Below are 24,563 nucleotides of genomic sequence, written 5' to 3'. Positions count from 1 at the left end.
AGACATTTGTTCATATGGATCGACTCTTCATGGGAGAGTTACGTTCTTGACTGTTGTAGAGAAATATTAGGGTAGATTAGGAAACATATTGGGGAATGCATAACTGGGTTTAATTTCCTCCGCTGTCTTGATGCCTCTACTCTTTCTCCGTTCACTGTAAATGCATCGTCTTTTAGAAAGAAGTTCTTGCAAAAATTAGTTTCACACATGAAACAATTATGAGTTTGTTTTCTGTCTTTTCTTTGGACAGCCTTCTTGCATTTGAAGAAAAAGCTACTTTCTTGAGGCGGTCTAAATAAATGCCTACCTGAAGATAATCAGTCATATCCAGGTCTATAGCCGGGTATGAAACACGTGCATGTTGCGGCAGTACCTCCCATGCTGAAACACGCTGTCTTCAAGAATAATAGTGATTTAAACTACTTTTTTTTTTAAAAACATACAATTTGCACTATTCACTCATGAATACACCAGTAATATAAACTGCTTAAACATCTTAATGGTGATAATGGAGAGGAATATAAATTACAATGTCTTAACACAAATGTAACTTGCACTATTCTGACAAGAATATTAACATATTAATGACCTATGTAGAGTTCATTTTAATGTTTGTCTGTGTCTTTTACAGCATAATGGGAAAATTGATGGTGGGTTTTAATGAAAATTGGTATTTTGGTTTAGGATAAGGTTGAGTAGGATCTTAAACTGTCAGGTGTCTGAGCAATTTTACCAGGAGGTGGGGCTTCAGGAGGGGCCTAAAGCATTAAAGTCAATGTATCTCTCTTACAGTTGGTTTTACACAAAAATAGCTCGTGGCAAATTTTTGTTCTATATTTTTTTCCGATACAGTGTAAAATAAGGGAATACCGAGCTCGATAGCTGCAGTCACTTAAGTGCGGCCAGTATCCAGTAATCGGGAGATAGTGGGTTCGAGCCCCGCTATTGGCAGCCCTGAAGATGGTTTTCCATGGTTTCCCATTTTCACACCAGGCAAATGCCGGGGCTGTACCTTAATTAAGGCCACGGCCGCTTCCTTCCACTTCCTAGGACTTTCCTATCTGTGTCAGTGTGACATTAAAAAAAAAGAAAAAAAAAAAAAAGAGTAGTATCGTAGCAGTGATGTGAAAGTTGAAGTCCTTGAGCCAGTAACTAGCTCTGTAGTCTGTAAAGAGAGTTGCTGTGGAGATCGTTCCAGCAATGTTTTCAATGCTTTGTCTTGTACACCTGTTGGTATTTTTTAATAATAACCTGATACTTGGCTTTCTTTCATACAGGGAGGAATAGGTCAAATTAAGATTGTCAATAATGAAAAAAGATACGAAAGTGCAAAGGGCTACAGAGAACAAAGAAGCGAGTACATCACAGGAAGCCAATGACAGGGAGAGGCCATGCCCACTGATGTTCTTCAGAATTTGGGGAACAATATGAGGGTGGACAAAAGTCATCACGTCCATATTGAGTGATAGTCCTGTCAACAACTAGTGTAGCAGTATGAGAGAGGATGCCGGGCTGAGTGGCTCAGACGGTTGAGGCGCTGGCCTTCTGACCCCAACTTGGCAGGTTCGATCCTGGCTCAGTCCGGTGGTATTTGAAGGTGCTCAAATACGTCAGCCTCGTGTCGGTAGATTTACTGGCACGTAAAATAACTTCTGTGGGACTAAATTCCGGCACCTCGGCGTCTCCGAAAACCGTAAAAGAGTAGTTAGTGGGACGTAAAGCAAATAACATTATACATTATTATTATTATTATTATTATTATTATTATTATTATTATTATTAGTATGAGAGAGGAAATATTTTATTATGAGTGACCATATCAGGTGACAAGGTGTTGCAAAGTTCGACACCAGTTCTTCTGCACAAGGATCCACTTATTTTTTTTGTCAGAAAGTGTACACTCTTCATAACATAGCCTGTGTTCTCAAGAACTATAACTGATAAAATAAATGAAATGGAAAATATGTGCTAAAAGTATGAAAAATAATTACTGTTTATTAAACCATAAAAGGTAGATTATTTTTTCTAATAAAACCTGCTCAGCATTCATTTACCCGCAGGGAGAGAATCGCGTTGTAGTGTGTTTTACTTCAATTCTTGCGGAACTTTTATTCTTTCTACTATGTTGACACTGTTGCAAGATCTAAATTCACTAACAAATATGAATAAAAGCACTCTAAAGAAACTTCAACACTACAAGGGAATGTTTAGCATAATATTGCTACCTCTGAATATGGTTAAACAAGATTTTTTTCTTTTTGTGTTAATTTACTCTTTATTTATTTCTGTAAGGTAAATAACACGAATGAAACAGAATTCTCAGGGGAAAAAAAGTACTTGCAGGGATGTAGCCAGCAGGATCGGTAAAATCGAAAGCTGGATTTTAGATTGTAAACTGAACATACCATTCGCTGTAAAATTCTTGACTTTGAATGTATTGTTCTTGTTCTGTACTGCAATCTGAATATCTACATAATTAACTTATATCAGTGTCTTTATAATGACAAATTATGCATGCGTGCACCACACACACACACACGCACACACACACAACCACCTTTATTATTTTCTATCAATTTGTAACTGTAACCCTCACCTCGGTTGATCCTGGCTGTTGTTGAGTACTTTGGTTTATCTTCAACAGTATGTACTATATTGTAATTGCAGTATTATTAAAAATGTTATTGTTAATAAATGATATAACTGTTACAAAATATTCTTTTTAATGCTCTGTTATCGGTAAATTTTTATATTAATAAACGTGTTATTTAATAAAAAAAATCTTACAAATCATTTCAGAAATAACTTTGCTTCCTCTGATTGAACCTAATAAAGCTGCTGTAAGTGATTTTGTGAGGAGGATTGTCTACAAATATTCTGTTATTCTGACCTTTCACATTGATAAATTTTCTTACTGTTGGTAAAAGGTAAAAGCAAGCCTTGGACCTATGGGAGTAATGGAGTCCCACTCCCATTTGACAGGCGAGGGACTCCTTGGAAAAAACTTGGCGAACAAAATGGAATTCGATGGGGAGCTAGTTCGTGAACCATGGGCAACGGCTGAGTGGCCTAGTAAGTGGTCCTGAGAGTCGGGATACCAGTTACTATGGAATGGGAGTGGGCATCTCGGACATATTCTGAGTCCTGGCCCTCCTTGTGCTCAGGCGGCTAGGACTATACAAGCCACCGGTGGTCCATAACCCGTTAGAGGAGAGATCCTCACTTGGACTATGTGTAAGTAGGGTAGCATCCTGCTTCATGAATCTACCGAGCTCAGAACATTTTAAGCAAGCCTCGGACCTATGGGAGTAACGGAGTCCCACTCCCATTTGACAGGCGAGGGACTCCTTGGAAACAACTTGGCGAACGAAATGGAATTCGATGGGGAGCTATCAATATTAATGGGGCTTATGGAAGAAAGAAAGTAGAACTGGCTGAGTCAGCAAAGAGGATGCATCTGGATGTGCTAGGAGTAAGTGATATTCGGGTAAGGGGAGATAACGAGGAAGATATAGGAGATTATAAAGTGTACTTGACGGGTGTTAGAAAGGGAAGGGCAGAGTCTGGGGTAGGGCTCTTTATCAGGAATACCATTGTACGGAACATAGTTTATGTTAGGCACGTAAATGAGCGAATGATGTGGGTAGATTTATCAGTTGGAGGAATTAGGACTAGAATTGTGTCCGTGTATTCACCATGTGAGGGTGCAAATGAGGATGAAGTTGACAAGTTTTATGAAGCATTGAGTGACATCGTGATCGGGGTCAACAGCAAGGATAGAATAGTGCTAATAGGCGATTTCAATGCGAGAGTTGGGAATAGAACTGAAGGATACGAAAGGGTGATTGGTAAATGTGGGGAAGATATGGAAGCTAATGGGAATGGGAAGCGTTTGCTGGACTTCTGTGCTAGTGTGGGTTTAGCTGTTACGAATACATTCTTCAAGCATAAGGCTATTCACCGCTACACATGGGAGGCTAGGGGTACCAGATCCATAATAGACTATATCTTAACAGACTTTGAATTCCGGAAATCTGTTAGGAATGTACGAGTTTTCCGGGGATTTTTCGATGATACAGACCACTATCTGATCTGTAGTGAACTAAGTATCTCTAGGCCTAAGGTAGAGAAAGTGAAATCTGTCTGCAAACGAATAAGGGTAGAAAATCTCCAGGACGAGGAAATTAGACAGAAGTACATGGATATGATTAGTGAGAAGTTTCGAACAGTAGACAGTAAGCAGATTCAGGATATAGACAGTGAATGGATGGCATACAGGGATGCTGTAGTAGAAACAGCAAGGGAATGCCTGGGAACAACTGTGTGTAAAGATGGGAAAAGGCGAACATCTTGGTGATGAAGTGAGAGCAGCCTGTAAACGTAAAAAGAAGGCTTATCAGAAATGGCTCCAAACAAGGGCCGAGGCAGACGGATTTGTACGTAGATGAAAGAAACAGAGCGAAACAAATAGTTGTTGAATCCAAAAAGAAGTCATGGGAAGATTTTGGTAATAATCTGGAAAGGCTAGGTCAAGCAGCAGGGAAACCTTTCTGGACAGTAATAAAGAATCTTAGGAAGGGAGGGAAAATGGAAATGAAAAGTGTTTTGAGTAATTCAGGTGAACTCGTAATAGATTCCAGGGAATCACTGGAGAGGTGGAGGGAATATTTTGAACATCTTCTCAGTGTAAAAGGATATAATCCTGGTGGTGTTGCAAACAGCCAAGCTCATGGGGAGGAGGAAAATGATGTTGGTGAAATTATGCTTGAGGAAGTGGAAAGGATGGTAAGAAAACTCCATTGTCATAAGGCAGCAGGAATAGATGAAATTAGACCTGAAATGGTGAAGTATAGTGAGAAGGGAGGGATGAAATGGCTTCATAGAGTAGTAAAATTAGCATGGAGTGTTGGTAAGGTACTTTCAGATTGGACAAAAGCAGTAATTGCACCTATCTATAAGCAAGGGAACAGGAAGGATTGCAACAATTACCGAGGTATCTCAATGATTAGTATACCAGGCAAAGTATTCACTGGCATCTTGGAAGGGAGGGTGCGATCAATCGTTGAGAGGAAGTTGGATGAAAACCAGTGTGGTTTCAGACCACAGAGAGGCTGTCAGGATCAGATTTTCAGTATGCGCCAGGTAATTGAAAAATGCTACGAGAGGAATAGGCAGTTGTGTTTGTTTCGTAGATCTAGAGAAAGCATACGACAGGGTACCGAGGGAAAAGATGTTCACTATACTGGGGGACTATGGAATTAAAGGTAGATTATTAAAATCAATCAAAGGCATTTATGTTGACAATTGGGCTTCAGTGAGAATTGATGGTAGAAAGAGTTCATGGTTCAGGGTACTTAGAGGGGTTAGACAAGGCTGCAATCTTTCACCTTTGCTGTTTATAGTTTACATGGATCATTTGCTGAAAGGTACAAAATGGCAGGGAGGGATTCAGTTAGGTGGAAATGTAGTAAGCAGTTTGGCCTATGCTGACGACTTGGTCTTAATGGTAGACTGTGCCGAAAGCCTGCAGTCTAATATCTTGGAACTTGAAAATAGGTGCAATGAGTATGGTACAAAAATTAGCCTCTCGAAGACTAAATTGATGTCAGTAGGTAAGAAATTCAACAGAATTGAATGTCAGATTGGTGATACAAAGCTAGAACAGGTCGATGATTTCAAGTATTTAGGTTGTGTGTTCTCCCAGGATGGTAATATAGTAAATGAAATTGAATCAAGGTGTTGTAAAGCTAATGCAGTGAGCTCGCAGTTGCGATCAGCAGTATTCTGTAGGAAGGAAGTCAGCTCTCAGACGAAACTTTTACATTGGTCTGTTTTCAGACCAACATTGCTTTACGGGAGTGAAAGCTGGGTAGACTCAGGATATCTTATTCATAAGTTAGAAGTAACAGACATGAAAGTAGCAAGAATGATTGCTGGTACAAACATGTGGGAACAATGGCAGAAGGGTACTTGAAATGAGGAGATAAAGGCTAATTTAGGAATGAACTCGATGGATGAAGCTGTACGCATAAACCGGCTTCGGTGGTGGGGTCATGTGAGGCGAATGGAGGAGGATAGGTTACCTAGGAGAATAATGGACTCTGCTATTGAGGGTAAGAGAAGTAGAGGTAGACCAAGACGACGATGGTTCGATTCAGTTTCTAACGATTTAAAGATAAGAGGTATGGAACTAAATGAGGCCACAACACTAGTTGCAAATCGACGATTGTGGCGACTTTTAGTAAATTCTCAGAGGCTTGCAGACTGAACGCTGAAAGGCATAACAGTCTGTAATGATAATGTATGTATGGTAAAAGGAAGTATTCATATGCAATTTTTGTATACGTATTTACTATTTCTTGCCAAAACACACCAGATCTTTGCAGTGGTTATAAATGAAATAATGCTTTTTGGCTGAAACTATTTTAAATGCTTGGTAATAGTTAACTATATAAAACAAAAGACCATTCATAGGCCAAAGTAAGTTAGTATTCTTTCAGATAATGAACATCATGGGAATCACTATACAACCACGATTTTTAGTATGCGACTACAATTTTGTTTAATAATGGTCTACAGGCCCTTTAGAATGGAATGGTGGTGGTGATTACTGATTTAAGAGGATGTACAACTGGGGAACCATCCTCTATTAACACTAAACAGAGGGATCTGACACTTTGAAAAATGAAGGTATTAGCCAAAAAAAGATGAGGGCTATGAAGGGCGTGAAAATGAAGACTCCTTGGGATTCGCAAATTTAATACTGTCGGGGTCGAAAAAGAAAGTGTTGACCAAGAGAGGTCAGTTAAGATAGATATAAGTGAGGAACCTGACACAAGTGGAAGAAGTGTTGGGACTTGGTAAGGGCTCCATAGTCATCGCTAACACATGCTCTCAAGAGCTCCTGGGGCCCATTTTAGTTGCCTCTTATGACAGACAAGGGTTATCATGGGTGTTATCTACTGCCCCCACCAAAAGGGGTATCTTTAGCATGGACTCAAGGTTATCTTTCAAATTTTCTCAAATTTGGTATTGGTGCAGTTCAGGAAGAGCATTACGTGAACATAGGTAGATGTAAGAATGTGACAGTGGCAAAAAGGGGCAATCGTATTTGGCCGTGCCCATGGCCATACGGTGCGTGAAGTTGCTGGATTTGTTAGTGTTCAACATGTCTACAAATATTGGTGTACTACAAGTGCCCACAAAGCACATTGTCAGAATTGTGGCCGGAGAAAGATCCTGACTGAGAGGACCGGAGGACACGTTTCACGGCTTGTGAATCCAAGTCGCTTCAAACCCGACAGGCTTTGCTGTAGTCGGTGATTGAAGGTCCATCCCAACCTGTTAGCTAGAGAACATTGCGATAGGAGCTGCAAGCAATGAACCTTTGGAATTGGTCACCTCGCAAGAGGCCATTGCTCACACAGGCACATAAAGCTGCAAGTTTTCAGTGGGCTAGATATCATCGAATGTGGACAGTAACTGACTGGTGGAACGTAATGTGATCTGACGAATTATGTTTTTGCCTGAATTCCAATGACACGTCGTTGATTGCACCGAAGGCCAACTGAAGCATTTCATCCTGGATATGTGCAATGTGAGGTTCAACAAGAGGTTGGTCTGTGATGTTTTGGGGGTGTTGTTTGTATCATTGATTGGGGCCACCCACTGAGGTGACCGTTAACATGAACTAGCATGTTTATTTAAACATTCTGGATGATCAGGTGTAGCCTTTCAGTCAACATCTGCATGATGAGTATTGCTGTTCATATACTGATTTTTCAAGATGGCAACAACAAAGTTAATTGGGCTGGACACGTATGTGACTGGTTTTATGAACACTTCCCTACCCTATTACATCTTGATTGGTGTGCAAAAGCACCTGACTTGAACCTCATTGAAAATCTATGGGACATGTTGGAACAACAGGTAAAACACCAACGTCAGCATCCCCGCAATTTGGTGGAATTGCGCGATCAAATCCTCGGCGAGTGGTTTAACCTGGATGGGATGTACCTGCACAACTTTGTGGACTCGCTTCCTAATTGAATCCAGGTGGTCATCAAGTCCAGAGGCAGAGTTGCATGGTATTAAATGATACTTGTAATGATTTCTCCAGGGGTGACTAATAATCTATATATATATATATATAAAACAAGAGTTTTGTCTGTACATTGCTCAGAATTTGAAAATAATGGTATTTCTCTATCAGTCATGTCCACAGTAACAAGGAAATGCACTTTTTTCTTTTCCGTAATTTCTGTATGTATGTATGTATGTACACGCATCACTAGAAAACGGCTAAAGAGAATTTATTGAAAATCGGTATGCGAAGTCGGGGAATAAGTCGCTACAATCAAAGCCATAAATAGTTTTATTCACGCTGATAGAAATGGTAGTTTAGTGAAAGGCCTAAAATGTAATTCTTAAATATTTGTTATTAGTGATCCTATCTCATTGAAAACTGGTATACAAAGTCGGATAATGAGTCGCTATGATCTAGGCTTCAAATCATTTTATTCACCCTAAATGAAATGGTAGTTTAGGGGAAGGCTTAAAATTTAATTTTATCCGGGAGATAGTAGGTTCGAATCCCACTATCGGCAGCCCTGAAAATGATTTTCCGTGGTTTCCTATTTTCACACCAGGCAAATGCTGGGGCTGTACCTTAATTAAGGCCATGGCCGCTTCCTTCCAACTCCTTGTCCTTTCCTATCCCATCGTCGCCATAAAACCTATCTGTGTCGGTGCGACGTAAAGCCCCTAGCAAAAAAATAAAATTGAATTCTCAAATATTTATATTATTAGTGATCGTTACGATAAATACTACATAACCAAAGTTATATAGAATTAAATATCCGACCATTTATGTCTTATACATTTTTACCGTACTGGCTCTGATAACACAGATATTCATGAATTTGCATTTTGGTTGCTAAGTCCATATTGACGCCGAGCCACGAGAAAATGGGTTAACAGGTTTTAATGAAAATCGGTTTATAGAGTCTGGGAAAAAGAAACTACCCTGAATGAAATTGTAGTTTAGGGGAAGGTGTGTAAAATTTTATTTTTAAATAAATACCTATGTATTTGGTCCTATCAAAAAGTACTACATAACAAAAGTTACAGAGAATGCAATTTCCGATCCTTTGTGTCTTATTCAGTTTTACCGTACCGACTATGATAAGAGTGGTATTTCTGAGTCGAAAGAAAACTAAATGTGAAGGCCTACAATATCGAAAGCGCATAACATTGATCAACAATAACATTACATTGACCATTGTTTGTTGTGATGTTATTTGTCTCTTATGCTGCCTCTCAACTCCGACAGATGGGATTATTGCTGTGTACCGAGTATAATAGCCTGACTGAATATTAACGGGAAATAGCCGGGGAGTTAAGAAAACTTTCTTCTTTAGCATGCAATTCTCTGGTTCATACATTTTCTGATACAGCTGGTACGTAACACACACTGGTTCTTCATAGTATTCCAGTTATTTGATCCCTATTCTGATGCGCTGTTTTGAATGAGCAGTGTACATACTTAAGGCAGAAGCTGACTTAGTAGTGGTACTGGTAGTATGGCCTGGTGTAGAATAACAATTTAGGCCTATTCCAAATTATAGCAGCACAATTCACTAAATGACTCAAAATTCAACCGAGAAAAGAGCCATTTCTTAAGAAAAGCTTCTTCATCTTCACTTTTATTCAATTCTGCATTCATTTTATTCCAAATTATCAGTGAAGAGGGGTTTCTCCTCGGGCTTGGAGGTAAAATTTGCCTCCAAGCCAGATAGATTTTTCCGCCGCCAGTATAGTGAATTGATATTTTCCTACTCATCGGGTACTTCTAAGAAACAGATTAGTAAAAGGGCATAGTTTATGCCCTGAGAGTCTCCTAAATTCGACCCTCTCCCCGCCGAAAAAAGACAGAGTGTTCACGAATCACGGCTGTGTACAGCTTGGTCATTCCAGCTCTGGAACTTTGGACTGTTAGATCGGCAGTGTAGTCCCGTTCTTTAAAAGTGGGAAACGGTGTGGTGTTTCATTTGATCGAGTATGTCATATGAAAGCATTGCTTTTAATCGCGCCATTCCTACTGACGTCATTGTAATGTATGTTCATTTCAGTTATGAAAACCACTAAGACAGTCTTTCTGAGGATGTAAAAAGGCAGGTGGAGAGTGAGTGTCTACCATTATAATGAAAACTCTCCAACCCGATTGTGACTGATGGTATGCAAGTGGGTCTACCATTACAGAGAAAATTCCCTAACTCAGTCTTCATATGAGGAAAAATGTTCGGCGACTTCCCGGTCGCGTTCCAAGGGTAATGTTAAGGGCTATGCAATTTAATACAATCTTACTCACAACGTGTACACTAGAATTTCGTATGCAATGCAGAATTCCGTAGCGAAGCACGGCTACATCAGCTAGTAATAATAATAAAAGATAAAATATTCTACCAGTTCATGTAGTTCTGATAATGTTCATGGTACTCAAAATATCACGTCCTGAAAAGCCATTGTAAGTCCCATCACATATATATCTGTGCTGTGCCTCCTGAAACTTCCTAATTGACTGCAACCTGTGAGGCAGTGCAGCAACAGTGGCTATAATAATTTTTACCGGTAAAAAAGCAAAGGAATGATGTACAGAAAAAGATGCTGGACAAGCGACCTATACAGTTGTTTAGCACGTGTTCCCAACCTTCTTTCTGTGGCGGAAGATGAAGGTTTTGGAGCCTTTTGTACTGGATTAAACTCTGTTTACGTCTTGCCTGACAGGATTATTTCTTCATCTCATTCCGGCAGCATCTGAAGTGTTTGACACTCGTCCATCAACATATTTAATATTTTTTATATTTTAACTACAGATATTTGAATATCTAGGAATACACAGAGCTATGTAGCAGTCGCGGCGGTTTTCATAAATTAAGGTTTCGAAGTATTGGTTCTCGGAATGTAAATGGGTCTATGCAAACATTGTTGAATGTGAGTGACGAGCTGGCGAAAGGGGCAGTGGAAGAGCAGAAAGCGAGATGAAGATACAGTATTGCTGTCTATAAGGTGTGGTTAGGGTCTACAAGAGGCAACAGGTATAGTGATATTTCTCCTGAAAGTTGATCTGCGGCTTGTATTATGTTTTTTGAATATCCTAATACTACAGTGTAACAGGTACACATGAGCATGATACTGGCAAGTAACCATTTGTCCATTATCCCTAGTTCATACTGTTTTCAACTGTTGCCAGTGTACCATTTCCTGCATCATTCATACCATTATGTGGCTTTTACATTCTTTCACCAGTGGTACTGCATTTTTGCTATCCATTTAATCTTTGAACAAATTGTCAACTATCGCACCCAAAAGATTGTTGAATGTACTTTCATTGGAAAACAAAATATCTTTTCAGAATTAGTGTCCCTTGTTTGCATATTTTGAAGCAAATTCCACCCCTTTTTATTTTGTGTATAAAAGGCTTCTTCCTTGCTGCTTTGCCTTCATCACCTGCTCCATGGAGAGGGATTCCAAATTGTTTGATGTGTACTAATCATTCCAGAAGTTGAAGTGAGATAATCCATTTGTTCAGCACCAGTAACTGGATGCTTTGAGATTTCGTGAACCTTTTGGCATGTTTCTCAACGAGATATTACTCATGATCTTCTCTGGAGCTTAAATTACCTGCCAGTACACTCCAGAACTTATACTGATGATGTACTGGACAGTCGCATGGGATTGTATCACTCATTTCACTATCTCTCAGGTGCTTAGTTCCTGTTGAAAGAATGAAACTATGCAATTCTTACAAGCATCATGGAACTCGTTCGAGTTGCACCCCATAACGTAGCAGTATCAGACTTGTGTAAATACAATGCATAACTCCTGTGATCATGGTCATTGGCCTTCACCCTGTAAGGAGTGGGACATACAACAGGTATATATTTAACCTCTTAACATACCAATTATTTACAAAATTGTGATTTTTTAAATTGTTAAAATGGGGCTATTTATTGAAAACTAATGACAGTGGTAACAATAAAAATACATTTTTCGAACTTAACAATGAAATATAAGGCATTGAAAAGTTCTTGTTTTAAAATCCCGAGTATACTCGTGATATTTTTTTACGGGTTCTAAAATAGATAACACAGCACTAAACAGATGGCAAGTAATACAACATGACACTCAATACTGTTCATATGTTTGTGGCTGTGTGAAATGCCCTAAAACAAGGATCAACACACAATGCTACATCGGGAGGGAAAGCCGCGAAAACGAACTGCCTGAGTCACTGACATCCACTACGGTTGAGTCAGAGATGTCTGTTGGCAAAAATAGGACCCTGAAGTAATAATTTCATAAACATTTGGCGGAAATATTGAGAAACAAAAAGAAACGAGTATATTCGGGCTTTTAAATTAGGTACCGATCAATGAGCGACATTCCCGAGTATACTCGGGATTTTATTTTATATAAATGTATAAAACCCCGAGTATACTCGGGCTTTCATGTTAAGAGGTTAAAAATGTGAAATGCATTTTTATCTTTTATGTACCACTGTATTGAATTTACTTGAGTATTTTCTGAATACTATGTATTGGCATATCCACTGCAATTGTATTCAGTATCGTATTGCTAAAAGATGTGGACTCAAAGAAGGTAGTAGTATATAGACAACTTTTTTTACTCACTGTATATCTAGAAATGTTTTATTCAGGGAGGTCAGGTAATCTTTCTGTAAAGTCTGGAGTAGCGCTCGTCACACAGCAATTTGAAGGTCATGTCAGTTGCATTATTGGCATCTGGCTGGCAACTCTGTGCTTTGTGCAATTAGAGTCCGAGTGCTGCTATCACAGGAGCCAGGTGCTGCACCAGTCAGCCACTTCTGGCCAGAAGATAATCCGACTTCACCACTGTATCCAACAGTACCATATTAACTGAAGTCATTATATAATAGTTGATGTTACTTCTGGATTGGAAAGATCAGCCGGTGTTAACACCTCACCGTTGCCCAGGGAACGCCTGAATGTAAATCATACACTCTTCGGGGAGACTCTTTCCGCGTCTATTCGAAGAAAACCCATTCAGCAATGACATCATCACAATGGAACAAGTAATTTCCTCTATTTCTGAAGTAAAACAGGCACAGTGGTTAAGGTTGATGGAAGAGATTGACATGGGTAGAAGTAGTCAAAAAGCTTGGCGATTACTTAGGCGACTCAGTAGTGATCCTAATAAAACTTCAACACATTCCAGTGTCACAGCAAACCAAATAGCTGAACAGAGCAATAGATCAGTGTAAGAATGATAAGGCTGCCGGCCTAGATGAAATATGCGTTGAGCAAATTAAGCAATTTGGACCTGTTGCTAAACAATGGTTACTAGAACTGTACAATAACTGTATAAACATCTGCAAGTTACCACGTGTGTGGAGGAAAGCCAGAGTAATCGCAATTCTCTAACCAGGAAAAGACCCAAATGATCTGAAAAATTACAGACCTATCTCACTGTTGTGTTATCTGTACAAGATCCTAGAACGGACTGAACCGTAACTGAAACTTCATGATTATGATTATTACTATTTAAAGGAATCTACTATGCAGGTCATACTCCTGAAATAGGTATTTGTATCTCAGTCAAAATTTTCCTGATCTGCCTGTTAGGAGAAGGAGCTAGCAGAGAACAGAGTAAAATAAGTTACCATTCTGCATAATCTTGTGCTCTATTCTCATTCAAATGTATAACTTGATTTGACACTTGTTTGTTCCTTTCCTTACCTGTATTATATACAAATACAAAACAAGAATAACCATTTTCTAATTGTTACATGAATGAATAGATGAACTAAAAATAAATAAACCACTACTACTGCTAGCAGCAATTTTGAGTTGCAAAAATGTCTTCCAAAACAAGGTAGTAGTTGCTTAGCATGGTCGCTAATGGCTCTAAATAATTAAACAAATAGTCTTCTGCATTGAATGAAACATGAATATATTAGTTTAAATCAGTCATTTGTGAACTTTCTCATCCTAGTTAACTTCTACTATTCCCACAGGTTTGCTGCTATTTTCGGTTCAGTTAGTGTATATGTAGGTTAGAAGTTATCTTGTTACGAACAATGGATGAAGTGCCTGTTGTGAACAGAGATTATTATATACTAGCTGATGTACCCGTGCTTCGCTACGAGATTCTCAGAAAGACTGACTTTCTTGTTTTCCTAACTGAAGTCACTTTAGGCTATTACAAAAACGTCCGTAGGAATGTAGCGATTAAGGGGAGGTTGTACCTTCCTAGGGGGCAAAATATCAAAAAAAATTTTTTTGCTCATAAACATTCCTTGGAGTGTACTTTACTAGATAAATATGTTTTCGAATGGCATTCTAGCCATTAAAGGCTTTAAATATTAATTTCCTTTAAGAGCAGCACAACTTGCCACGCCCCCTTTCGCCATCTGTCAACTTCTTGAACTTCAGATATTTAATTTTAGCGGTATGTTGATTTATGTGAAGATATTTCGTTTTCAGGGTTGGCTCCTCTGTTCACGCGGAACGTCTTTCACTTGTTTCTTGTGTTTCCGGCGCGTTTTCTGGACATGTTTACATCCGAAAGTTTGTTTTTGTGACAACATGCCTCGAATTGGAAGAGTGTATAAGAAATGTAAAGGAGGGCCTGGAAGAAAGCCGAAAGCAAGTATAGTTAGTGGTAATAATAGTGCAAATTATACGGATTTTGTCCGTGGGAGTGGTGCAGGCTGTTCTAGGTTCTAGGTTAGATTCAACATGTGCTTCAACTTCATCAGTGATTGTAAGTGATAATTCTGGCAGTGAAAATATTAGTGCCAGTGCTTCCAGAAGAAAGCTGAGTACTGATTCAAGTATAGGATCTTTTGTAAGTACTCAATCTAATAATGAAGAACATACAAGTGGCAATGTTATCATAGATATTGAATTGTTGTCATCTGCCATATCTTCATTTGCAGTCTGTAAAGCATGCCATGTTAGTGACAGTTTATTTTGTTGTGAAGATACCACTGCAAGATATGGACTTGCTAGTAAACTATTTCTGAAATGCAGGAACTGTAAAGCTCAGTATTCATTTCGTACCAGTAGGAAGGTTGACAGTGGGTATGAAACTAACATTAGGTTTGTGTATGGATTGCGTACTATAGGTAAAGGTGAATTAGCTGGTAAGACACTATGTGCAGTCATGAATCTCCCAAGTGGCCCAACAAGATTCCAGAAGTATACAGGTACATTATGTGAAGCTGCTAAGCATTGTGCTATTGCCTCTATGAAGGCTGCTGTCAGTGATGCAATTGAAATTAATGATAATTCTACAGATATTGCTGTGGCTGTTGATGGAACGTGGCAGCGTAGAGGGCATACTAGTCTGAATGGAGTAGTAACTGTAACAAGCATGGATAATGGCAAAGTGCTAGATGTAGAGGTACTGAGTAAGTACTGTCATAAGTGTAGATTTATAAAAGATAATGAAAAACTTAAATTACATAAAGAAAGTTCTGAATGTAGTGTAAATTTTGAAGGGTCCAGTGGGAATATGGAAGCTGCAGGTGCAGTAAACATTTTTTCCAGGTCAGTTGATATGTTTGGGGTAAGGTATGTAAAATATTTAGGGGATGGAGACAGTAAGAGCTTCAAAAGTGTGGTAGAAGCAAAGCCATATGGAGATGTCAGTGTGGAAAAGCTGGAATGTATTGGACATGTCCAGAAAAGGATGGGAACCCGCCTTCGCAAGTTGAGGAAAGATATGAAAGGCATAAAATTACCAGATGGAAAACCACTATCTGGGAAAGGTAGACTCACAGACAAGGAGATAGACAGTTTGCAGAACTATTATGGTATGGCTATTAGAAGGAACTGTGACAGTGAGATGAAAATGAAGCAGGATATCTGGGCAATTTATTTTCATAAACTATCAACTGACACGGAGTCTTGTCATGCCTTGTGCCCAAAAGGACCAACCTCATGGTGCAAATACAACCGTGCTATAGCAGCTGGTGAACAGTATAATCATAGGCACTCATTGCCGGTTGAAGTGTGCAATGTAATAAAGCCAGTTTTTAGAAGTTTGACTGATCAAAACCTGTTGCGTAAATGTTTGCATGGTAAAACACAGAACCCAAATGAATCATTTAATAGTGTAATATGGTCTAGAATTCCTAAAACAGTATTTGTAGTTAAGGATACATTGAATTTGGGTGTATATGATGCAGTTGTGTCATTTAATGATGGTAATGTTGGTAGAGTTAGGCTGCTTCAAAGGTTAGGCATAAAACCTGGGGAAAATATGGTGAAGGCATGTTCCGAGTTGGATGCTGTCCGTGTCAAGAAAGCAGATTATGAAGTTACTATGATGGCTAGGAAGGCAAGAATGCACTCAAGGAATGCTAAAAGGGCCAGGGAGGATAAAGAAAATGCAGATGACCCAGGATATGGTGCAAGGATGTTCTAAAGTGAGTAACAAACTATGTTCAACTTTGAAACCTGTTTTCTGAGATTTTATATTTTTAATCTTTAAGTACATTTTTCTCAGGAACTAAACATCACAGAACAGTATAACTTAAATACCACACAGGTACTGGGATTAACATTATTGATGCATTTGTTGAAGAGTTTAAGTTTAATATTTCAAGAAATTATGAATTAATAAAAGTGAAATATTTGGATATTTTGGAAATTCTTTTAATAACTTGCAAAAAATTCTGTAAAAATTACATGATAAAAGGTACTTGCCTACACAAATAGGTCAAAGAAGAGAAACCCTTCCTCTACCAGCTATTAAAATTTTGTAACATTATCATGAACAGTTCAGGAGAAAAATGTACCTAAAAGTGACCAATTTAACATTGTGGGTATACAAGGTACAACCTCCCCTTAAAAGCAATGTTATCATATAAAACACTTGATCAAATGAAAAGCCGCACATTTTCTCACTTTTAACTAACAGCACTACAGTGCCAATCTAACATTCCAAAGTTCCAGAGCTGGAATGACCAGGCCGCAGATAGCCGCAAACACTCCTCTGCCTTTATTCCGTTAAATATGCACGCTGCTTATTCCAATCAGTGCCTCAGAGTAGGGATTGAATAGCTCGAATGCTATGATGAACCAGTGTGTTACGTACCAGTAGTATCAGAAAATTTATGAACCAGAGGAATGACATGCTAAAGAAGAATGTTATCTAACTCCCCAGCTACTTCCCGCCAATATTCAGGCAGGCTGTTACATTTGGTACGACCGGGCGAGTTAGCGTGTGCTTAGGGGCGTTCAGCTGTGAGCTTGCACCCAGGTGATAGTGGATTCGAACCCCATTGTCGGCAGTCCAGAAGATGGCATTCCGTTGTTTCCCTTTTTCACACCAGGCAAATGCTGGGGCTGTACCTTAATTAACGCCAAGGCCACTTCCTTCACACTCATAGCCCTTTCCTATCTCATCGTCGCCATAAGACCTATCTGTTTCAGTGCAACGTAAAGCAAATTTTTAAAAATATACTGTACGCAGCAGTAATTCTATCTATCGGATATGAATGGCAACAGAAGACACAAAGCACATCACAACAAACAACGGTCAACGCAGTGTTATTGTTGATCAATTTAACTTAGTTTTCTTTCGACTCTGTGATATTAGGGTGTCTTTAAAAAAATATTTATAGTGTAGACTATAGTTCATTATTCTCCGACTTTACACACCGATTTTCATTAAATTCTGTTTACCAATCTTCTTGTGACCCGGCGCTGATATAGACTTAGTAACAAAAATCCAAATTCATTAATATCACTGTGATCATAACCAGTACGGTAACAGTGTATAAGACATAAATGATCAGAATTTTAATATTATATAACTTTAGTTATGTAGTATTTATAGATACAACCACAAACAACATAAATATTTGAGAATTAAATTTTTGGCATTCCCCTAAACTACCATTTCTCTCACCGTGAATAAAATTATTTATATCCTAGATTATAGCAATGTATTCCCCGGCTTCGCCTACAGATTTTCATCAAGATAGGGCCATTAATAACATAAATATTTCAGAATTAACTTTTAGGCCTTCCCCTAGGCTACCATTTCACTCAGCCTGAATAAAATCATTTATGGCCTAGATTGTAGCGACTTACTTCCCGACTTTGCATACCGATTTTCATTAAATTCTCTTAAGCCGTTTTCTCATGATGTGTGTACATACATACAGACAGAAATGACGGAAAATTAAAAAATGCATTTCCTTGTTACTGTGGACATGGCTGATACAAAAATACCATCCTTTTTAAATTCTGAGCAATGTACAGACAAAACTTTTATTTTATATATATATATATAATTTTTTAGCCTACATAGGTCTACTTAGTCAGGTTTATTGTGTGTGTGTGTGTATATATATATATAGAGAGAGAGAGAGATTCATTGTGGAACCATGAACTTCTGAATTTTGTAGGTTACCGCTGTGGATAAAGCGAACTAATGCAATATAGAATATAGGCCTACATTGCTGTAAATGTTACAGTTTGTGTAAATACATTATATAGTATATTGTATACATTGTATATTGCTAACTATAGAGATGGGATTTTACAATTCCCAGTGAACTATAGATACAGAAGATAAATTTCTCCCCAATATAATGAAACTTGTGGGCTACACCCTATCCTCACAACTCAGGGACTAAAAAATCTTCTGTGATTTGGTGTGTCTGTGGTACTTAGAGATGAGTCTAACATTATTAGCACTTATTATACTACACTGCGATGTCAGCTTGCATTTGGGAGATAGTGGGTTTGAACCCCACTGTCGGCAGCCCTGAAGAAGGTTTTCTGTAGTTTTCCATTTTCACACCAGGCAAATGCTGGGGCTGTACCTTATTTAAGGCTACAGTTGTTTCCTTCCCACTCCTAGCCCTTTCCTATCCTGTCATGGTCATAAGACATACACTATGTGATCAAAAGTATCCGGACACCCCCAAAAACATACGTTTTTCATCTTAGGTGCATTGTGCTGCCACCTACTGCCAGGTACTCCATAGCCATTCGACATCGTGAGAGAGCAGAATGGGGTGTTCCGCGGAACTCACGGACTTCTTCCACACTCCTAAACATCCCTAGGTCCACTGTTTCTGATGAGATAGTGAAGGGACACGTACAGTATGAAAGCGTGATAGGCAGGCATCTATCTAGACCATCACACAGGAATTCCAAACTGCATCAGGATCCACTCCAAGTACTATGACAGTTCGGCGGGAGGTGAGAAAACTTGGATTTCATGGTCGAGCGGCTGCCCATAAGCCACACATCACGCAGGTCAATGCCAAACGACGCCTCGCTTAGTGTAAGGAGCGTAAACATTGGACGATCGAACAATGGAAAAACGTTGTGTGGATTGACGAATCACGGTACACAATGTGGCGATCCGATAGCAGGGTGTGGGTATGGCGAATGCCCGGTGAATGTCATCTGCCAGCGTGTGTAGTGCCAACAGTAAAATTCAAAGGCGGTGGTGTTATGGTGTGGTCGTGCTTTTCATGGAGGGGGCTTGCACCCTTGTTGTTTTGCGTGGCACTATCACAGCACAGGCCTACATTGATGTTTTAAGCACCTTCTTGCTTCCCACTGTTGAAGAGCACTTCGGGGATGGCGATAGGATCTTTCAACATGATCGAGCACCTATTCATAATGCACGGCCTGTGGCGGAGTGGTTACACGACAATAACATCCCTGTAATGGACTGGCCTGCACAGAGTCCGGACCTGAATCCTATAGAACACCTTTAGGATGTTTTGGAACGCCAACTTCGTGCCAGGCCTCACCGACCAACATCGCTACCTCTCCTCAGTGCAGCGCTCCATGAAGAATGGGCAGCCATTCCCCAAGCAACCTTCCAGCACCTGATTGAACGTATGCCTGCGGGAGTGGAAGCTGTCATCAAGGCTATGGTGGGCCAATACCATATTGAATTCCAGCATTATCGATGGAGGGCGCCACGTACTTGTACGTCATGTTCAGCCAGGTGTCCGGATACTTTTGATCGCGTAGTGTATCTGTGTTGAATCCAGGCATTTGGCACGCAATCCACTGATAAGAAATTGTATACCATCTCCTCCTTTACCCTGCCAGCCAGCAGTCTGATGGCGAAATGAATTCGACCAATGGGATTTGAACCAGCTAACTATGATGATGTCAGACCTTAAAGACTTGAACCTTAACAATTATGACCACCAGGTGGGCTTACTTGAAGATGAGAACTGGTTAGAAGTTATCTTGTCACGAACAATGGACGAAGTGCCTGTTGTCAACAGGGATTATTATTATTATTACTGTATTATTATTATTTATTTTCCTTAAGTTGTAGCTGGACACCCTCTAGTTTCCTCATATTTTCTGTTGTCATTGGGTGCCAAGGAGGAGGACCATACAGTAATATGGGCCACACCTGGGAAATATAAGCCATTCGTAGTGCTTTATTTCTTCTTCCTGAGAGACATGTACAGACAAAACCTAGTGCTCTGTATGCCTTGCACCTTACTTCCTCCACATTCTTATTCCATTTTAGATTGTCCGTTATGTGAACATCGAGCAGTTTGATTTAGTTAGAAGTCTGTAGTTGGATTCCACATAGAGTAGGCTGGTTCTGGAGTGGTTGTCTTCCTCTGCTTAGTGTTGTATATAAATATTAAGAATTATAAATATATATTTTATTTACCTTACACACAGAGCTATACTATCCAGGTCCGATTGGAATTGTACAATATCATCATTGTATTTCATGGCTCTGTAAATTACTGTGTTATCGGCACACTACGCCATGGTCGAATTTTTCACAATCTGGTAAGTCGAGAGCATAAATCGTGTACAGGAGGGGTGAGGAAGTAGTTGGTTTTCTTAGATCTCTGCAGTTACTGAATGAGTGAGATATTGTGGATAATATAAGACAACTTGTTTGTATAGCCTCAGCATTAGAGAAAGAATTCTGCTTCTTAAACTTGGCTTATTTGTTGGAGAAATGTTCATTTAAATTACTCCTCATTTAAAAAAATTGAAATATGAAAAGTTAAAGTACATTTATTTTAATGAATTTCTAATTTGACATTGTATAAGTCTGCATACAACGTAATTATTGTTCTTGAAAAGAGCAGTATTACCTTTTGTAAGATGACGTAAGTACTGTTAAGAAAGAAGCCATACTCTCCAGTGTCGACTGAGTTAAATGTACAGTAACTTAAAAGCTTTTCAGTCTGTTGAACACACAAGTTCAGGATAAATATTACACTATAACATACCTGGTAAACAAGAAATAAAATATTAAAATAAAATATCTATAGATTAGAAAGGTTTACTAAGAAAGCAGTTTTCTCCAGTCTGTCTGTTCATTCCACTGGACCAATTTGCTTCATTTTTTTTTTTTTTTTGTTCTCTCCAGAATTACCTGCCAGTGAATCATAAGGCAGTGATAGGTCTCTTAAGTTCATTCAGCTTTGAGTGATCGCAAAATAGAGTCTCTAAATAACCGCTCCAATAATAGCAGGCGAAGACTTACCCTAGCCCGCAATACATTCTGTACTTAGCGGTTTGCACACAGTTAAGGAGCAATATCTGTACGTAAAGATATCAGCGAATCTAAACAATTTAAAATGACGGCGACTATAGGCAAACTTGCAGTTTCTGGAGAGAAATACGTGGGAGTAAGACACATCCAGCTTTACATTAACATGTAAATAATAAAAAATTGGAGTTGAATCCACTATTTTTGGGATTGCTGAGATGAATAGCGACACTCCAGATGACACTTAAGTCCAAGTTCAGAAGGGGTGAAAAATAAAATATAAAAAATGATTGAGGTTAGTGTTAAATCCCCAGTTTTCGAGTTCACTAGCCTAATTGGTGACAGTCTCATTGACAGTTGAAATTGTGTACACCATATCTATAGGGCGTCATGTAAATACGTACAGTTATCATTTATTTTTATTATTTATTTCTCAGACTGTATGAGCTGCAACAAGGGCAAACCTTCATGTGAAACAAAATAATCTAAAACGAAAACTTTTATTCGAAAACACTACAATAACTCTGAAACTACAACATAGTTCGAAAATTTTTAATAATGTCACAAATAAAGAAATCTACAAAAATCCATTTGCAAGACATTCAAGAAGTATAAAGGCAGCGCATGGAGGAGTTTATCAAGACACGTTAATCTGATCTATTTATAACAAATGTTGTAGAGCAACACAGGTCCTGTAGTTAAATATTAGTGTGTATTTTATTCCTTGTTTATTAGTGTGTATTTTTTTACAGGTATGTTGTAGTGTAATATTTATATTGAGGTTGTATGTATAACTGACTGAAAAGATTTAAGTTATATTGATGTAAGTACTGACAGTATTATCTCATCTCACTTTTCAGTTTGACATGCTTCTAGCGTTGGGTGATTGTTGTACCCTGACCTTACATACAGATGATATTTTTCACAGAATTTGAGACTGCAGAAACACTTCTCATCTCAGAAGTCCACATGCTGTTGGAACATCGAAAGGCTCAGAATGAGAGTGCAGAGGAAGAGCAAGAATTCTCTGAAGTTTTCATGAAAACTCTCACCTATACCAACAGGTTTCGCAAGTTCAAAAACAAAGAAACTATTTCAGCTGTGCGCGCGTAAGTATCATCGTGTTGTTTTCCTATTTCTTTTTTGTTGGTTTCTGGAGTTGTTTGAGGAAACATATTGTAGTCTCTTTGGTGAGGTTGCTATTAAATATTGGGTTGATTTTGGTTTTCTTTTATGGTATCAGCAGAAAAGAGAGAGATCATGAGCGCTTCTAATCGCTAATGTTCTTCCGAGAAGGTAAGGATGGGGAAAAAGTCCTCAACTAGAGTACATTCAATTTTACTGAGTTATTAATTCTTCAAGCTGTTGATTGGTGTCAGTAGTACTTTCAGCATCCTATGGAAATCAAGCAAATTACATTCCTCTTCTTCCCTACTATACCTCTTAATGCTACCTTATGATTTTTGTTTCCCTGGAACTACTTAACCAGTAGTGGTACTATTCGAAAATTGAACCAACGTATTGACAAAAAAGTAGGCCTAGTGGATATTCAAAATCGGTTGAACAGGAAATGTTTCCTAAGCATTTGTTAGTAGGTTGTCTGTGGAAAAGGGATACAGGAGAAATAAGAAACAATTTTAGATGAAGTTGTATGTTCTGTAATGCCATGTATCAGTGACCATATTATATCATTTTAATTGAAATTAAATGTTTTATGTATGTATATCAATATGTCAGCCCTGTGATGTAAGGTTAGCATGCCTACTTCTCACCCCAAGGCCCCAGGTTCGATTCCTGGCCAGGACAGGGATTTTTACCTGGATCTGAAGGCTGGTTCGAGGTCCACTCAGCCTACGTGATTACAATTGAGGAGCTGTCCGAAGGCGAGATGGCAGCCCCAGTCTAGAAAGCCAAGAATAATGGCTAAGAGGATTCGTCGTGCTGACCACACGACGCCTCGTAATCAGTATGCCTTTGGGCTGAGCCGTGGTCAGTTGGTAGGCCTTGACCCTTCCGGGCTGTTACATCGTGTGGTTTGGTTTGGTATTCCTATATTTCATTCTGAGCTTATAATCATGCTTATAGATTCCTGAAAACATTGATCTTATTAGATAGATCCTGATGAAACTGATTTATGGAATGGAGTCCCAAAAAATCAAATTGTTTTCAGGTATTAGGTAAAATAAAATATTTCTGCACTGGACGATCTGTTCCTTGTAAGTGCCCCACTCTTATATTTTGATGCCCACCAGGCTTAAAAGAACTGCATCAGCCACCTGCTTTTCCCTGCAAACATAAGCACTACAAGACATGTTGTTCCTATCTCCAGTACACTTTTCATGAGCTGTGTAAACAAAAAATCTTCATTGCTTTTAAACCAAAATTAACTAGTAATTTTTTAGCAGGTGTCCAGCCTTCTGTATTGGCTTGACCAACAACATTACAGCTAAACAGCTCTGTAGGTACTGTAGTATCTACAAATCTCTGAACTTTGTTCTTCTGATCTCCATTGTCATCCAAGTTAACTGAAACTTATTTGGTGATGGCTTTACTGTTAAAACTCCTGAAACATTTAGCTTTGTTCTCTCATCCACTTGCCTTCCTATCAAGCTTTGTAGCAATGTTTCAATGCACAATAATCTGGAGAGCCACTCCATTTCTTTCAATGGTCATGAAGGTGATGGTGAGTTTAATCCCACCATGAGCAACCTCGAAGGTGATTTTCTAGTTTCCTATTTCCATACCGTGCATATGATGGGACTGCCTTCCTTTCTGAACATTGCCCTTCCCCGCCCCAAATTTTCTGAAGTCCCTTCTTTTTTGGTGCAAAGTCAGAACACACAAAGGGGGGAGGGAAATCCCTTCCAGTGAGGAAAGTTTTCTTTAAATTGTGGATCACCTGTAATTTTTTGATGTGACGATGTCTCACTCTGCAGGCCTGGTTATGTGAAATATAGCTTTTCAGAACTCAACGTGGCAAACAATAAGTGATACACTGAGTG

The 24,563-nt window shown here is 38.9% G+C and overlaps 1 protein-coding gene across 1 annotated transcript in view; it reads left to right on the top strand.

Annotated features, from left to right (window-relative positions):
* Window positions 1-24,563, top strand: part of Polr2D (RNA polymerase II subunit D) — a 72,777-nt gene that overhangs the window by 28,811 nt on the left and 19,403 nt on the right. Inside the window, exon 2 of the mRNA XM_068228341.1 lies at window positions 22,490-22,670. Coding sequence (XP_068084442.1) covers window positions 22,531-22,670 — 140 coding nt within the window. The 5' untranslated portion in view covers window positions 22,490-22,530. The remainder of the gene's footprint in view (window positions 1-22,489; window positions 22,671-24,563) is intronic.

Source organism: Anabrus simplex, chromosome 6 (assembly GCF_040414725.1).
Source record: "Anabrus simplex isolate iqAnaSimp1 chromosome 6, ASM4041472v1, whole genome shotgun sequence".
Lineage (NCBI taxonomy): Eukaryota > Metazoa > Arthropoda > Insecta > Orthoptera > Tettigoniidae > Anabrus > Anabrus simplex.
Note: the sequence above shows the minus strand (reverse complement) of the source record. Positions and strands in the feature narration are given on the sequence as shown.